The following is an 18,659-nucleotide window of genomic DNA, read 5'->3' on the forward strand; positions in this document are numbered from 1 at the left end:
CTGTTATTGAGACTGTCCCGTTCATTGGCACTACTAATTCCACTGTGCAACAACTGTTTATAGCCATCCAAGCTGCCGTCCTGAATCGTACCCAACAATGCTACTTTGGGCATCTTAGGGCCCATAGCAACTTACCTGGGCCCTTATCCCATGGAAACTGCCAAGCTGATTTGGCCACTAAAGTGTATTTAGTAGGGGTACCTGCAGCTCAGGCGTCCCACGCCCTCCATCATCAGAATGCTCAAACTCTTCGATTACAGTTTAACATCCCCCGGGAGGCGGCCAGGCAGATAGTTAAAGACTGTCCCACATGCCCCACCCTAAACTCTGTGCCTCTTTACGGGGTTAATCCACGGGGTCTCCTGCCCAATCATCTGTGGCAGATGGATGTAACACATGTGCCTAGTTTTGGTAAGCAACGGTATGTACATGTTACTATTGACACCTACTCAGGTTTCCTTGTTGCCTCTGCCCTCACAGGGGAATCCAGTTCCCACGTCATTGCCCGTTGCTTGCGCAGCATGTCTATCCTAGGACAGCCCCGGGTTATTAAAACAGATAATGGACCGGGCTACACAGGCAAAAAATTTCAAGCCTTTTGTATGCAATTGGGCATTCAGAGTAAGACAGGCATTCCTTATAACCCTCAAGGACAGGGTATAGTTGAACGAGCCCATGGCACGCTAAAAAATCAATTGCAAAAAATTAGAAAGGGGGAGCTGTACCCCTTAAGCCCGCAAAATCAACTTAACCATGCTTTATTTACTCTTAATTTCTTAATTTTGGACGAGAAAGGTCGTTCTGCTGCGCAAAGGTTTTGGCAGCAGGCTGTTCCGCAGGACAAAGCCATGGTCAGGTGGAAGGACCCCCTTGAGGGGAAATGGAGGGGGCCAGATCCTGTGTTAATCTGGGGAAGAGGGCATGTTTGTGTTTTCCCGCAGGATGCCGAGGCGCCGAGGTGGCTCCCGGAGAGGCTGGTACGACACGCGGCCCAAGACGCTAGAGGAACGGATGCAGGAGCTAACAATGAACCCTGAGCGTCAGTCGCGAAGAGCCCGGCGAAGAGCCTGGCGGGCACAACAACGCGCAGAGCAACTCATCAGAGGGCAAGGCATGACTGTCACGCCCGAAACTCTATTCCTGGCAATGCTGGCTCTGCTTGCCGCGGCCCCTGGGGCTAGAGCAGAAACTCACTGGGCCTACCTGCCTAACCCACCTCTGCTGCAGCCAGTGACGTGGCAGCATGAAGTACCTGTGTACACCAACGACACATGGACCATGGGGGGCCATTCCAGCAAGCACCTGCGAGCAGCGCGTGCTCCGGACTTTTCTTATTCAGGACACGCTAGTGACCAGCCTATTTGTTTCTCACGAACTGACCAGGTAGCCGGTTGTTTTCTGCTTAAAACTACTAAGACTGAGTCGCTCCTGCCAACTACAACAGGGGTTTTTTATGTCAATGGGACGGCGAGGACCTGGGTTCAATCAGCTCTGAACTGGACGGGGTGGTACGTGGACATCTGGTACCCTACTGGGAATGCCGCAGGCCATCCTTCTGGAGCCCCCCCTGGGGAGATCTCCATATGTGAGGCTGACGTTGTCAACCGTACCCAGCAGCCGCATTGGTTGAGCTGCCGGGGGAAAAATAGTATATTGATTAATGTGACAAGGGGATACCCACTACAGGACTGGTCAGCTAAGGGCCCCAAATGGAAGGCGCTGGCCGAGTCCTTTTGGTCAGTACAGAAAGGGCCAATGCAATCTCAGCTATGGAGGCTTACGGCAGCAATGGGAGGGGATATGGCATAATGAAAATGTCTCCTTGGACTTAAAGCAGCTACATCAGGAGATTCTCGCTCTGAGAGAAGCCCCGAAGATAGATACCTCCACAGCTGAGTTGGCTCAGTCTTGGGTGGAAGGGTTGAGGAAAGAATTTCCCTCAGCCAGTGACTGGAGACATGGTATATTAGGAATGGCTGGTCTGGCTGCCATCGTCCTGTTAGGGTTTCTGCTTACCCCATGCATTCTTAGAGCATTGCTGAAAGATGTACAAATTCTTAAAGTAGGACTCCACGCCTTGCAACTACGCACCCGTCCTGCCCCGCTTGAGCCTAGACCTTATGTTTAAAAGATAAAAAAGGGGGAGATGTGGGGAGCCGGCGGGACTCCCCCCGGGGAGGGCCCGCCGGGCGAGGTGCTGCCCCAGGGTGAACACCCGGGGTGGCCCGTATGCCCTAGTGTCACCAAGAGAGGAATCTCTGGGGCATTGACCCGAGTGGTGGGCAGCGGTGCTAGCACTCGCCCTGCTCCCCCCGCTCCCCCTCCTTAAGGACTTGGCTCAGCTTAAGATTAACTGTGCATACATGAGGAAATACCTTTGTATAGGAGGCTTAGCAGAGGTCAAAAGGGCAGAACGTCCTAGTTAACTAGACAAAGAGTTAGGTGGGGAACATACCTGGGACAAAGGTTACTGATTAAACCGCTGCCTTACTGAATGCGCTATAATTACAAGCTGAAAAATAAACTCGGGGCTCAGTCACGTACTGAAGCCCTCCCGATCCCATCCTGTCTCTTGTCTTTCTTTTCCAATCCTCACCCCCTCAATCAGGTTACTGTTCGACTGCCGGCAGGCTCCGGCATTTTTCCAATATTTATTTAGAATCTCCTATGTGCCCGATACTAAGGGAACAAAGTTTTAGAAGACATAGTCGCTGTTCTCAAGATACTTACAGTCTTGTGAGGAACTGGGTAAACCAACAATCCTAATACATGGTTGTATGCTGGATTGTACTGAAGTTGCATATTGTACTGAATGTTGTATGTTGGAGGTATATTGAAGTTGCAGTGTAGACACCAGGTCAGCTAAGGGAAGGCAGTGCCTCTCAGAAGAAAGGTCATCTGAGCTGATACTTCATTTGTTAATGAGGATGTGCATGAAGGCACCTCTTAGAAAAATAAATAACCTCAGAAATATTAAAGAGGCTGTTTCAAGAACGGTTTTTGATAATGAGCTAATAGGAATGGAGTGCAAGACAGAAGAGGTGACCAAAGTGACAGTGCCTGAGAATGCCAGGGATGACAGACATGGACAGAATTAATGCCCTCAGGGTTCCAGACTTTACAAAACACCTATCACGTGGAGCCAGAATGGCTTAGCATCTTAGAAGTGTTTGGAAGAGACTTGGGCATATCCTACAGTTGGTAACCTCTCCATTCTTAGCCCTGAAAAGCAATGGTGTTCATGAATGTAGGCAAAAACTTCATCTCAAGGAAGAGGGTGACACTGAGCACAAAAACAGCTCCAGCCAAAAAGTCAGGAATCTTTTGGTTGGGAATGGCAAAGATACCCCCTCAAGCTAGTTGAGCAAAAAGGTCATTTAGGATGTGGAACCCAAAAACGGGAAGGGCCAGCGTCACCACCTCAGGGAACACAATGTCACAGAACTTCTTCTTACTGCACCCAATTTTCACTTCCTTCTGCCTGACTTCTCTTCTACTGTAGACCAGCTTTTCCAAGAACAGCAGCTATCTTGAGATGTCTATTCTCCCATTTTCACCACCAGAGAGAAAAGCCCTCTATTCTCCAGGTCCAACCCTCAACAATGCTGGGTAAGGATTCAAATGCTTCAGTCAGGTGTGCCACAGTGATACCAATTTGGGACACCTTAAGTTCATCTTGTGGCTTGAGGTTTCCAAACTATGCCACAAGTATAAATTCTTACCCCAAAACCATGTGAGGTTAGATCTGTAGCTATGAATGAGTTCTGTGCCCAGCCCACAGACTAACCAGCTTTACAAAGAGGTGAAATATTCTGACCAATCCACCTTTGATCAGGAATCTATCCCTCAACTAGACACTGGCCAGGGAAGACAGTTCTTATAGAGTTATGGCATCTTCCCCTAACCAGTTTGGCTAAGTGGTTAGAGCATCAGCCCGCAGACTGAAGGGTCCCAGGTTCAGTTCCAGCAACGGCACGTACCTTGGTTGCAAGCTTGATCCCCAGCCCGTCACCGCGTGTGCAGGAGGCAACCAATCATGTCTCTCTAACACTGATGTTTCTCTCTTTCTCTCTCCCTTCCACTCTCTCTGAAAAGCACTGGAAAAAATATCCTCACATGCGGATTAAAAAATAAATAAATATATGGCATCTTTTGTCCCAACCATAGTTAATGTGTGCAAAAGGATGGTGGGGACAAAGAGTTTCTCAGAGGAAAGGAGTGCTCAGATACTAGATAGTTGAAACAAAAATCCACCCAAACCAAATAAAGGACAGGCTAAACTGACTCTAATACATTCTCACAAAGGAATACTATACAGCTCTTAAGAATGTTGCAGGATAATTTAAAAAAATTTCCCCCTTTTTATTGAATTATTGGGGTGAAACTGGTTAAATTATACAGGTTTCAGGTGCACAATTCTACAGCACATCATCTGTACACTGTTCAGTACCCCAAGTCAAGTCTCCATCCATCATCATTTATCTCCACTATACCCTCCCCCACCTCCCCCAGCAGTCACCACACTGTTGTCCATGTCTGTATTTTCTTATTTTTCTTTTTTTGCTCAATCCTCCCACCCCCCCAACCCTCCCCTAATAGGGGACAGCCTGCTCTCTGTCTATAAATCTGTCACTATTTTCTTTGTTAGTTAATTTTGTTCATTAGATTCCACATATGAGTGAAATCATATGGTACTTGTCTTTCTCTGACTGGCTTATTTCACTTAGCATAATGCTCTCCAGGTCCATTCTGCTGGCACAGAGATAAGATTTCCTTCTTTTTTATGGCCTAGTAGTAGTCCACTGTGTAAAAGTACCACAGCTATTTTATCCACTCATCTACTGATGGACACTTTAGCTGTTTCCAAATCTTGGTTATTGTAAATAAAGCTGCAATGAGCATAGGGGTGCATATATTCTTTCAAATTAGCATTTCGGGTTTCTTCAGATAATTTCCCAGAAGTGGAATCAGTAGGTCATAAGGCATTTCCATTTTTTTGTGGTTATTTTTTTTTATTAATCCTCACCTGAGGATATTTTTTCCATTGATTTTTAGAGAGAAGAAAGAGAGGGAGGGGAGAGAGAAAGAAGAGAGAAACATCAGTTGGTTGCCTCCCGCATTCATCCTGCCTGGGGTGGGAATGGGACCTGCAACCTAGGTATACGCCCTTGACTGGGAATCAAACCTGAGACCCTGCAGTGTGCAGACTGATACCCTAACCACTGAGCCATACCAGCCAGTGCCATTTTTAATTTTTTGAGGTAACTCCATGCTGCTTTCCACAGTGGTTGCACCAATCTGCATTCCTACCAACAGTGCATGAGGAAATCCTCCACATCCTCCCCAACACTTGTTTGTTGATTTGCTGATGGAGGCTATTCTGACAGGTGTGAGGTTATACCTCATTGTGGTTTTATCTTGCATTTCTGATGATTAGTGACACTGAGCATCTTTTCATATGCCTATTGGCCATCTGTATGTCCTCTTTGGAGAAGTGTCTATTCAGGTCCTTTGCCCATTTTTTAAATGAATTTTTTTTTTTGGGGGGGGGATGTTGAGTTTTACATGTTATTTATAAATTTTGGATATTAACCCCTTATCAGATAGATTGGTGAATATATTCTCCTATGGCTTGTCTTTTCATTTCGTTGATGGGTTTCCTTTGCTGTGCAAAAACTTTTTTGTTTGATATAGTGCCATTTGTTTAATTTTCTTTTGTTTCCCTCGCCTGGGGAGATATATCAGAAAAATATTGCTACAAGAAATGTTCGAGATTTTATTGCCTATGTTTTCTTCTAGGATTTCTATGGTTTTAAGTCTGACTTTAACTCTTTAATCCATTTTGAGTTTCTTCTTGTGTATGGTGTAAGAAGGTGGTCTAGTTCCATTTTTTTGCACGTATCTGTCCAGTATTCCCAGTACCATTTAATGAATAGACTAGCTTTACCCCATTGTATGTTTTTTACCTCCTTTGTCAAATATTGACTGTAAAAGTGTGGGTTCATTTCATGGCTCACTATTCTGTTCAGTTGATCTGTATGTCTATTTGTATGCCAGTACCATGCTGTTTTGATTACTATGGCTTTGTAGTATAGTTTGATATTAGATAGTGTGATTCCTCCAACTTTATTTTTCTTTCTCAAAGTCACTGTTGCTATTTGGGGTCTTTTGTTGTTCCATATAAATTTTTGGAATGCTTATTCTAGTTCTGTGAAATATGCCATTGGTATCTTCATAGGAATTGCGCCGAATCTATAGATTGCTCTGAGTAGTATGGACATTTTAATGATGTTAATTTTTCCTATCCATGAACACAGTCTATGCTTCCATTTATTATTTGTTTATCTTTATTGTTGAAAGTATTACAGATGTCCCCTTTTTTGCCCCATTGATCTCCTCCACCTTGCTCTCCTCCCCCCAGGCCTTCACCACACTACTGTCTGTGTCCATAGGTTATGCATATATGCATTAAGTTCTTAGGTTAATCACTACCCACCCACGCACCCACCCACCCCTGCCTTCCCTCTGAGACTGAGATTCCTCAGTCTGTTCCATGCTTCTGTGTCTCTGGATCTATTTTGTTCATCAGTTTATTTTGTTCATTAGATTCCACATATGAGTAAGATCATGTGCTACTTGCCTTTCTCTGATTGCTTGTTTCACTTAGCATAATACTCTCCAGGTCCCATCATACTGTCTCAAACGGTAAGGGATTCTCGTTTTTACAGCTGCATAGTATTCCATCGTATAAATGTCCAAGAAGATGCTTGATATGATCTCAATCTTCCTGAACTTGTAGAGACTTGTTTTGTGTCCTAACATTGGTCTATCTTTGAGAATGTCCCATGTGCACTTGAGGAGAACGTATATTCTGTAAATGCTTCCATTTATTTGTATCTTTTTCAATTTCTTTGTCAGTGACTTATAATTTTCTGAGTACAGGTCTTTTACATCCTTGGTTAAATTTATTCCTAGGTGTTGTTTTTTTTTGAAGCAATTGTGAATGGGATTGTTTTCTTAGTTTCCCTCTTAGATAGTTCATTATTGGTACATAAAAATGCAGCTGATTTCTGGATATTTTGTATTCTGCTACTTTACTGAATTCATTTATCAGTTCTAGTACTTTTTTGGTAGAATCTTTAGGGTTCTCTATATGCAGTATCATGTCATTTATAAATAATAACAGTTTTACTTCTTCCTTTCCAGTTTGGATGCCGTTTATTTCTTCTTGTCTGATTACTGTGGCTAGGACTTCCAGTACTATGTTGAGTAAGAGTGGTCAAAATGCTGTAACTTTCTAAATAAACTTTCTCTTATAATTTGAAAAAAGAAAAAAGAATAGTGGCCCTGGCCATTGTGGCTCAGTTGGTTGAGCATGGTCCTATGAACCAAAAGGTCAATGGTTCAATTTCTGGTCCAGGCACATACCCCAGTTGCAGGCTCAGTCCCCAGTAGGGGTGTGCAAGAGGCAGCTGATGGATGTTTCTCCCTCTCCCTGCCTCTCTCTAAAATCAATGAAAGCATATTGGGAAAAGAAGTGGTGACAGCAGACATCCCTACCTTGTTCCCAATCTTAAGGAAAATGCTTATTTTTTCTCACTGAGTATGATATTGCCTGGGTTTGTGATATATGACTTTTATTGTTCCATCTATTCCCACTTTGCTGAGTTTTTTGTGTGTGTTTTTTTCATAAATGGGTGCTGTATTTTATCAAATGCTTTTTCTGCATCTATTGATATTATTATGTGGCGGGTGTTTTTTTTTTAACTTTTTAAAAATCCTCACCCAAGGATATGTTTACTGATTTGAGAGAGAGAGGAAGGGTGAGAGACGGAGAAACATCAATGTGAACAAGAAATATCGATCGGCTGCCTCCCATTATTACTATAATAAAAAGTTGATGCAGTTCTACACTGATCACATGAAAGTGCTATCCACTGATTATATGTGCCCTTTCCTTCCACAGGGTCAAAGAAGTGTTCGTCTTAGTGGGAATTAAGGCCCTCTTACCTAACTCTTTTAGATACCTATTTTACTGCATTTACCATAAGATTCAGTTATCTTGTTTTCTCATCCATTTTCAAATTCCCCAGATGAACTTTCATTTCTGTCTTCAGTTTCTAACTTCATTTTGCATCTTGTTCCCCTTAAAGCAGCCAGTGCTGATGAGCTATCCTGTACTTTTAAACTTCCTCACAATTTCCTTTGCCTTCCATTTTTATGGCTTTGCCGTTTGCTTGGACTCTTGCTCCAATTCTAGAAATGATCTAATTTCTATCAACAGGGATATAGATAAATAACAAGAGCTAGCAGTAGAACGATACTTCAAATATATAACCTGCAAGTTTAAAAAATACGTACCAAATAAAGTTATGTACTGTTCATAAATTTGCAGCAAATCTGAGTGGTGGATAAATGAGTTTATGTTGCTCTCTGAATCTTACACTTGAAATAGTTTATAATAAAAATAGATGTGCAAAAACCTTTTAGAAGAACTGGGCCACACTTAGAGAAAGCACTCCTTTGGTAGCCTTGGCTCTGAGGTTCTAACTTTATTTTCTTTCCTGCTCAGGAAGAGAATCTTATGAATTAATGAGTGATAGGTATAGCTAATGTCGTACATCTAATGGCCTATCTAACTTATTATAGTTTTTATGGGCTTAAAAAGAACACCAGTTCTAGCCAGTTTGGCTCAGTGGTAAGAGTGTTGGCCCACAGACTGAAGGGTATTGGGTTTGATTCCCAGTCAAGGGCACGTACCTCAGTTGCAGGCTCAATCCCCAGCCCCAGTTGGGGCACGTGCAGAAGGCTACCAATTGATGTGTCTCTCTCGCATCGATGTTTCTCTCTCTCTGTCTCTCCCCCTCCCTTCCATTCTCTCTAAAAAAAGAAATCAATGGAAAAAACATCCTCAGGTGAGGATTAACAACAACAAAAAGAACAACAGTCTAAGTATATTTTTTAAAACTCAAATATAATAAATAACCTCTCCATATTCTAGACCGTTTTGGCAATGTGTTAACTATTTCCAGCCTCTCTACGCACATCACTATTTCTGAAACATTCCCTTCTCTGCTAGTCTTTAGCAGCAAAATTATTTTAAAATATCTTGTGATAAATATTTAATAATGTTACCAGTCCCTAATTCCTAATATCATTTATTTTCTCAACAGTCTGCACATCTTATTTCTGGACAGTTTCACATATTACAGTTTTTCCATTGGAAACCTTTCACCAAAGGTGGCTTAGGCACTCCTCAAGTTTTGCTCAGCTGAGCAGCTCAGCCTTTAGCTTCAATGGCCTCTCTTCTTCAGGTTGGTCATGCTGTCCATTCCTTGACCAGTGAAGTCTACTCAGAATTCATATGCTCTTTCAGTCTTTGACAGGAATCTTGAAATAAACTCACATTCTCCTCTTTAATTCTTCACTCTTGAAAAAGTTCCATTAAAAAAAATTCCTCAACTATATAAATTTTCCTATTCAGATGATCTGTTCTCTCTATTCCAAGTTAAGTCCACAGGCATTTCTTTTGTGACATATGGCTCTTCCTCTCCCTTTTCTTGTCAGTCACCTTCACCAGCTACAGAAATTGTTCTCAATTCTTTCACAGCACATTTGTCAAATTCATCACAGCACACACATCCACCAGAATAAGAGCAGCATTGCCTAAAACATCCTGGCTCTTGGAGGTATGAATGCTTTAGTTGAGATGCTGAAGCACCAAGTTTCCCCAGGCTCCCAGTGCTTCTTAAATAAAAAGGAATGTTACAATCTGTGATCCAACTAATACTTGGAAACTATCTCATTATAAATTCTTGACCAAACTATATATCCAAGAAGGACCTCAAAGAAGAAAATCTAATTTCTACCTTTATAAATCTAAAGGAAAAGACAGACATGCAACACAAATTACAATATGATGTGGTAAGTGCATCAATAAATGCTTATATGCACGCATTCACTCATTTCTTGATTACATACTCGGTGCCAATTAGTGGGGACACAGTGTTACCAAGATGAACAAAATCTTTGCCCTCACAGAGCTTACATTCCAGTGGTTAGGTAGGCTTGGTGAAGTAAGCATGTGAAAAAATAAGTTGTGGTACTGAACAGTGTCTAAAATAGGACTAAAAAGCAACAATTGGCCTGGGAGATAACAAGGAGTCACTCAAATGAAAAGCTATTCTGGGCCCAGGGATGACAAACCCAGTGGCCTCGGGCAGTCACAAGCTTGGCAGGAATCAGCTTAGTGCGCCTAGAGCAGGTTGAAAGGTACGAGTAAAAGGAGAGTGGGAAGAGAGAAAATCATAAAGGCTGGCAAGGGCCAGATTCTTTAGGGCACAGTAGGTCAAGTATAGAGCTGGAGGCAATTGGTTTCAGCTAGGAAGTGACACAGTTTGATAAATGATTTTTCAAAAGAGATCCCTTTGACTAATGCATAGATAAGAGTGCAGGAGAAGCAAGCGGGCTAGTTATCAGGCTTCTGAGCATTGGATGAGAAATAACGGCAGCTTGGACGAGGGTGCTGACAGTGGAGATGGAAAGTGGATGGATGCAGAACATGTATCTGGTAGGAAGTGACAAGAGGTCGGGTAGGGGACGGGGCGGGAGTCAGAAAGAAACTGGTGCTGCCATCAGAGAAAAGAATAGAGCACCTCTACCTGAGCGGTAGAGGAGTATCTCAGGGACCCGTTTCCCAAAGGGGTAACATTTAAGCAGGAATGAAAAAACAAAATATCAAGTGTTGGTGAGGATGTGGAGAAACCGGAACCTGTCATTGCTGACAGGAATGTAAAATGGTACAGTCACTGTGGAAAGCCATTATGGCAGCTACTCAAAAAATTAAACAGATTTACCCTATAATCAAGCAATTCCACTTCTGGATATATACCCAGAGAATTGAAAGCTGGGACTTAAACAAACATATATTTTCAACTGAGTAATTATTTGTTGAGGGTCTGCATAGTGGCTCATCAGCAAAAAGATACATTGGAAACAGAAGTCAATACATGATTTCAGTCATCAAATGCCCATTTCACGAAAGACACTATACAAGGGTCGGGATACAAAGATGGTAAAGAGAAATCACTAGGCTGAGGATCCTGGTCTGATGAAGGAGACTGGACAAGGAATTTGGCCACAGGTGGACCTGGCTGTGGGCAGAGATGCATCAAGCACTCTATTCACATTTAGTTCCTTGGGAGTGGGGGTGGTGTGCACCAGGGATGGTAAAGAGTGAGGCTACAAAGAGAGAATGTATGCCGAGGCTCTGGAGGGTCTCGGTGACAAGTTCCGTACCACTGTATTTTATAAGACTACACACCAGGATAGAGTGTGGATTTGAGCTGAAAATGACCTTTTGCTGTTTTGGGCAGAGGAGACATATTGACTGAGGGCATATATTTTGACCCTACACAATCACTAATTGGCTGATAATGCATTGTAATTTTGAGGGTGAAGTACCATTATTCCTGTTTTACATAAAAATTTAAGAAGCTTGTCTAAGGTCATGCAGCTAAATAGTGACAAAGGTAGGATTTGAGCCCAGTTCTAAATTCAAACCCATAGATTTTGAGCATTTTACTGTGGTCTCAGAATCTCCAGGCAGTCTACCACTTAGTTATTTTTTAATAGATTTAACACCCTAAACTAGCTCATTTCTACACTTTAGGCTATTTAAAAGTGAAAAACTGGCCTGGTTGGGTGTGGCTCAGTGGATGAGCATCGACCTAGGATCCAGGAGATCTCGGTCCAATTCCTGATCAGGGCACATGCCCGGGTTGCGGGCTCGATCCCCAGTCGGGGGCCTTTAGGAGGCAGCTGATCAATGGTGACTCATCACTGATGTTTCTATCTCTCCCTCTCTCTGAAATCAATAAAGATATATTTTAAAAAAAGAAAAACTGTTAAACAGTGACTCCTTTTGTAGTGGCACTGGGGAAAGGAGGCTTAAAAAGGAGTTTTTCAATAGGTGATACATATAATAAAATTCAAAGAACACAAGCAAAAAGGAAGTTTCCCCCAATCTATTCCTTTTTATAAAGGCAAATATTATCAACCATTTATTGTGTACAATAAGGATTTTCTATAAATATATAAACATTGTGTGTGTGCCTGTGAATTAAAGATGGACACAAATTCTTGTCTCCTATCCACTCTACCTGCATCTGGAAGAGCTTTTAAGCTATAGACTGCAAAAGTGACTTTTAACACCTGCTTTCATCTACCTGAAATCCAACTGCCATACTGTGAGAATCCCAAACCATATGAAAAGACCACATTAAAAGAACCAAGGTGTTTCAATCAATAGCCCCGGCTGAGCTCCCAGGTGACACCAGTGCCAACTGCCAGGCAAAGTGACGCCCCAGATGGCTGTGGCCCCAGTCAAGGCCACGTGGAACAAAAGCAGAAGCTGCTCCCAACCAACCACAGCAATTTAGTAGTTTGAACTACTTAGTTTTAAGGTCGTTAGTTATATAGCAATACACTAAACAAAGTGTTACTTAAAAAAAAAATGATCAACAGTTCTTATTTTACTTACAATCTTTCAATGAGGCTACCTAGTAGTCCATTACCTGGATGGTACAAAATTTATTTAACCAATGTTCTTTCAATGGACATTTTGACATTTTCCTATTTTCTGCTATTCAAAGCAGTGATACAAAAAAATTCATGTACATACTTTTCCATACTTGTAAAAGTATATGTATAATTTAAAATAAGCCCCTTGTTTTCTAGAGCTACACTGTCTGCTGTCCAACAGCCATAAGCTACACTCACTTTCTCAATCTTACCATCTAAACTTAGCTAGTGAACAGCTTAGAGAACATTTCTGTCACTGCAGGTATTTTTATTATACAGTGCTGTTTTAGAGCAGGGGTCAGGCAAATTTCTAAAAAGGGCTAAATGATATTTTAGGCTTATGGGCCATATAGTCTCTGTGAGAAGTACTCTGCAATTATACTACAAAAGCAGTCACAAACGGTAGGTAAATGTGTATGACTGTGTTTTAATAAACATTTAAATTGGAATTTTGTATTCACATCACAAAATATTCTTTTGATTGCATTGGAATTGCTTAGTCAGAGTATGTGCATTTTTAAGTTTAAAAACTAGATTGGCCCTGGCCGGTTTGGCTCAGTGGTTAGAGCGTCGGACTGGAGACTGAAGGGTGCCAGGTTCAGTTTCAGCCAAGGGCATGTACCTGGGTTGCAGGCTCCATCCCCGGCCTGTCGGAGTACATGTGGGAGGTAACTAGTCGATGTGCTTTTCTCACATCAGTGTTTCTCTCTCTCCCTTCTACTCTCTCTGAAAAGCAATGGAAAAAATATCCTCAGGTGAGGATTAAAAAATAAATAAAATAAAAATTAAAAAAAAAATTTTTAAATAAAAACTAGATTGCCCTTGTCAGAGGCAGCATTTTTAAATCCTGCTTCCTGGCATGTCATCAGTTGGCTCAAATAAATAAACTTTCTTAATAGTTTTCCACAGGTTTGAACTTTTTTACATCAATACCAGGATGTAAGCTGATTACATGAAATGAATCTGTTTGTGTGTTTGGGTATATATAATAAATTAGTCTTTCTCTGGAGAAAAATAAAATAAAAAAATAAATAAAAACCACATGCCCTCTTTAAAGATTTATATCAATTTACTCTGGAAAAATGAATGCCTGTTTCTCCATTCCTTTAATAACTGGTATCAAATATATTTGAAAATCTGAGTGCTGGAAATGAAATCTCAACTATGGATCTTATTTGTACTAACCGGGGTTATCATCATCTTTTAACTTTATATGAACAGTTATCTTTTTAACTAGTCATATTGGGTTGTTGGCTTTTCCTTTTTGATTTATAGGAACTGTATTAAAGAAAAATTAACCTTGGCAAACATCTTTTACCACTTTAGTTCAGTTTTTTTCTTAACAGATATTTGTATATCTAGCATGTTTTTAGCAGCATTTTTCACAGGAGCCAAAAGGAGAAAGCACCCAACTGTCAGGGGATGAATGGATAAACAATATAATATATGCATACAATGGAATATCATTTAGTTAAGGTAATTCTCACGCAGCTAAAACATGAATGAACCTTAAAACATTATGCTAGGTGAAATATGTCAATCACAAAAGGACAAATACTGACTAACAAATTGCTAGAAACCAAAAAAAAAAAAGGCGGTTGCCAAGGGCTGGAAAAAGAGAATTGGGGTTTTTTAATGTTTGCTTAATGCTCACAAGACTTCTGTTTGGCAAGGAGAAGAGAGATGATGGTGATGGCTTTCACAATGTGAATGACCTAATGCCAATGAACTGTAAGCCATTAAAAATGATCGAGCCCAGCCGGGCATGGCTCAGCGGTTGAGCGTGGGCGTAGGATCCAGGAGATCAGGGTTTGATTCCCGGTCAGGGCACATGCCCAGGTTGTGGGCTCGATCCCCGGTTGGGGGCGTGCAGGAGGCAGCCAATCAATGACTCTGTTATCACTGATGTTTCTATCTCTCTCTCTCCCTCTCCTTTCCTCTCTCTGAAATCAATAAAGATATATTAAAAAAAAAAAAAAAAAAGATCGAGATAGCAAATTTTTTATAATGTGTATTTGACCACAATTTTTTTTTTTTTTAAGAAAAGCAGGCAGGAGTTTCCAGGAAGCTATGAGATTGGAAGAGAATTCCAGGTAGAAGCAGCAGCATGTGTGAAGGCATGGAGAGGGTGAGGTATGCACTGTGACTTCCGTTTTTCAGTGGTACCTTTGGAATATTATGATCATCATTACTACTATTCATTTAAAATCCTGATGCAAAACTCTGGCAAACTCAGATTATAAAAAGCCTGGTTCTCTCTATACCACATTCCAGGAAAAGGAAATAGCAGTTCACTTACTTAATAAGTACTTATGGAGCATATACTATGTGCCACACATAGGAATTACTGTCGTCCTGGATGTCAGTCTAGTGGTGAAGACATCCTGGCCCCAGGTTACAAAATTTTGCAGCCTCAGTTTGGTAAGTGCAGTGAAGGAAAAATACTTGTGCAATGAAACAAGGGAGCTTAAATTACTTGGAGAAGATGTGAGGGGGAGAGAAAAAAAGCACCCCTGAGGCAAAGACAATAAAGTCTGGGACCTATGCTAGCCAATAAGATAAAGGGAGAGGAAGACAGATAAACAAAGGGAAATAAATAGGTGGATGGATGGAGTTAGGGGAAGAGTAGATGTGATATTCTATTGAAACAGATAACGCATTTCCTAGCTGGGAAAAATTGCCCAAGTTAGACTCCCACAGGCAGGAATCACGGCAGCTATAAACCCAGCGTATTGTTTGCCAGTAGGCCCCTAAAGTGTTTTCTGAACTTCCTATCTGTGGGAAAATAAATATCTTAAACTCTTGCATGCAAACTCAGAAGGTGAAAAGAACATCCCGCCTCGTTTCTCATCCGGCCCCAGTTTCCTGGTACATGGCCTGAAGTGAGGCTTGGTTCTGGGAAGGAGAGAATACCCCTGGAGAGAGGCAGCCCAGCTTCACACCTTGTCACCCCCTTCACTCCCATTACCCTTCCTCGACTTTCCGGTGGGTGTACTACTTCTGATCTTGAAATATAAACTCATCAGCTACAGCTGGATGGCATCTTAAAGGCACCAGATAAGAGAGGTGCTGCTGCCCAACCCCCTCGGCTCCGACGCAGGAGGGCGGAGGCGGCGGCGGGTGCCTGCGGCTGGAGGGGGCCCATGCCCCGCAGCCTCGCGCGTTCACCGGGACCGCAACACCCGAGGCTCCCAGGCCCAGCTCACCCTTCTCCTTGGTCACGAAGCTGACAAGCGGCAAACGCGGACGGTCGCTGAAGACCTCGGCCTGCTGCACCAGAGCCTCGCGCACGCTGTGGAAATCGCTGAGGACAACCACCAGGTAGTGACCCAGGAAAAAGCTATAGATGTTGCCATAGACTTTGGCCAGGTAGGTCAGTATCACCTGCGAGCTGACGGGGGAGGGGTCAGCGCCCGCGCCCCTAGTCGGGGGATCCTTCCAGCTCCTTCCGCGGAGCAAGGCCGGCAGCAGCACGAAACCCAAGTTGCCCACCACGGGCCAGGGCGTGGGCCCAGGGGGGATGCCCGGCGGCCTACACCGCCGCAGCCAGCTCCAGCCGAGCAGCGCCGCCAGGCCGAGCAGCAGCAGGGCCCCGCCGGTGGGGTCCAGCCGCAGCATCCCCAGAGGCGCCGGCAGGAGACTCAGAGGCCAGGGCGGGCCCTCGGGGGGCTGGGGCAGTGCGGGGGCAGCCATGGCCTGTGCGCGCAGCCTCGGCTCTCCCCCGGGTCCTTGGGCGAGCGCACCCGGCTGCGGGCCGCGGCGCGCCGCCTCATCCAGGAGCCCCGGGAGGGAGGAGCGAAGGCGGGCGCCCCGGATTGGCTGGGCCTCCCCTTCTCCCACCTCCTGGAAAGTGCGGCGCCCGAGCGGAGCGGAACCGGTCGTCGCGTGCGGGCTCGGCGGCCGAGGAGGTCCGGGGTCGAGGCGGGGCCCACCCTCGGCAAGTTTGGCCCCTAATTTCCGTAGCGCCCGGCCTCTGGGTCAGGCTCGGCCGGGCGGCTCCAGAAAACAAAGATGCTGGCAACGCATTCTTGCGCTCTGATTGGCTGCCCGACTTCTTAAGTCCTTTGTTTGTGCAGCGAATGTATTATCAACCTTGCTGGGACCACGGGCCCCTAAAGTGAGGCGGCCTCCACCCCGGCAGCTCCGCCGGGACCGGAGAGGGAGTGCCCGCCCTTACCCCTTGCTACCCGGGGTTGGGGGGAACTCCCTCTTTATTTAAATCGGGATTCGTGGAAGGAAGGACCCTTCCCTTTCCTCTTCCCAGAGACAGGAGGGCGATGGAAAAGGGAGTGTTAAGTTTGCAGGTGTTCGCGCCCCGCGCTGCGGGAAGGGTGGGCAGGGGGAGCGGTGGATGGGCTGAGAAGCTGCCAGGGTCAGGGAAACCTCTTTAGGAGGAGAGTGAACACTCCGTGTGCATTATAGCCAGTGGCCTGGTAAAGTGCTTCCACTATACCTATTTCAGGAACTTGACTGGAGGATTTAATTAGCCAATAATATAAAAAGAAAAATAATAGGGGGGAGGGGCGACAATATTGTTACTGATGTGAGACCAGACTTGAAATGCTGAGGTTAAGACATTACGTAAGAATTGTATAATAATTTTAAGACAAAAGTTCAGCTTCTAATCTTCCATCATAATGGCTTCTAGGTGCTTCCCTTTTCCCTCTTCTACAGCTTAAATCCCCTCATTTTACCTACTGAAAGGTCAGTTTCATATGAATAATCTTAATTGATTATAATGAACAAATCTGCTTCCCTATTTCTGATTATTTTGTATTCTTCTGCACACACTAAAAGTTTCAACACCATGCTGCACTTGGAAGTGTGACTAAAGCATAGTGAGCCCTCTTTATTTGCTCTGTAATCCATTCTGTTTTCTATAAACAAATGATGCCAGGAGGCTGTGCTAACTTTCAAATCTACTTTGCTCTAGTATTATTTTGCCACGTTTTTCATAAGTCATTTTATTATTATTATTATTTTAATTTATCTTTATTGTTGAGAGTATTACAGGTGTCCCTTTTTTCCCCCCAATTGACCGCCTCCACTTCGCTCCCACCCCCTCCCCAGGTCTTCACCCTGTTATTAACTGTGTCCATGGGTTATGCATATGTGCATATAACTTCTTTGGTTAATCTCTTCCCACCCTCCAGCCCCCTTCCCTCTTCCCTCTGAAATATGATCGTCTGTTGCATGCGTCAGTGTCTCTGGATCTATTTAGTTTGTCAGATTCTTTTGTTCATTAACTTCTTCTTAAAGAAGACCCTTCAACTTTTCCTATAGTGCTGGTCTGGTGGCGATGAACTCCTTTAGCTTTTTCTTATCTGTGAAGCTCTTTATTTGACCTTCAATTCTAAATGATAACTTTGCTGGGTAGAGCAATCTTGGTTGTAGTTCCATGTTTTTCATCACTTTGAATATTTTTTGCCACTCCCTTCTGGCCTGCAAAGTTTCTTTTGAGAAATCAGCTGACAGTCGTATGGATGCTCCCTTGTAGGTAACTAATTGCTTTTCTCTTGCTGCTTTTAAGATTCTCTCTTTGTCTTTAACCTTAGGCATTTTAATTATGATGTGTCTTGGTGTGGGCCTCTTTGGGTTCCTCTTGTTTGGGACCCTCTGTGCTTCCTGGACTTGTAAGATGATTTCTTTCCCAGGTAGGGGAAGTTTTCTGTAATTATTTTTTCAAATAGGTTTTTCAATTCCTTGGTCTCTTTCTTCCCCTCTGGCACCCCAATAATATGAATGTTGAGCCTTTTGAAGTTGTCCCAGGGGCTCCTTATACTATTTTCATATTTCTGGATTCTTTTTTCTTTTTGCTCTTCTGGTTGGGTGTTTTTTGTTTCCTCATGTTCCACATTGCTGATTTGATTCTCAGCGTCCTCTACTGTTGATTCCATGTAAATTATTCTTCATTTCAGTTCCCGTAGCTTTCATTGCAAATTGGTACTTTATTATGTTATCGATTTTCTCAGTTATTTCCCTCATAGTCTGCTTAAACATCCTTATAAACAAAATTCTGAACTCTGTATCTGTTAGCTTGCTTGGATCTATTTCATTTAGTTCCTGTTCTAGAGATT

General features: G+C 43.3%; 1 protein-coding gene and 1 long non-coding RNA gene across 3 annotated transcripts in view; one reads left to right on the plus strand and one right to left on the minus strand.

Moving 5' to 3' along the window:
- CYP2U1 (cytochrome P450 family 2 subfamily U member 1) overlaps positions 1-16,290 on the minus strand; it is a 32,070-nt gene extending 15,780 nt beyond the window's left edge. The window contains exon 1 of the mRNA XM_016214497.2: positions 15,789-16,290. Coding sequence (XP_016069983.2) covers positions 15,789-16,275 — 487 coding nt within the window. The 5' untranslated portion in view covers positions 16,276-16,290. The remainder of the gene's footprint in view (positions 1-15,788) is intronic.
- The window catches only part of LOC148094422 (uncharacterized), a 67,363-nt gene that overhangs the window by 29,218 nt on the left and 19,486 nt on the right, over positions 1-18,659 (plus strand). Inside the window, exon 1 of one of the 2 annotated variants that reach the window (XR_015715874.1) lies at positions 15,750-15,903. The exons of the other annotated variant lie outside the window; for it this stretch is intronic. This is a non-coding gene — a long non-coding RNA (uncharacterized LOC148094422). Of the gene's footprint in view, positions 1-15,749; positions 15,904-18,659 lie in introns of those variants that run through there. 2 annotated transcript variants of the gene reach the window in all.

Source organism: Miniopterus natalensis, chromosome 1, assembly GCF_054644295.1.
Source record: "Miniopterus natalensis isolate mMinNat1 chromosome 1, mMinNat1.hap1, whole genome shotgun sequence".
In the NCBI taxonomy this organism is placed as follows: Eukaryota; Metazoa; Chordata; class Mammalia; order Chiroptera; family Miniopteridae; genus Miniopterus; species Miniopterus natalensis.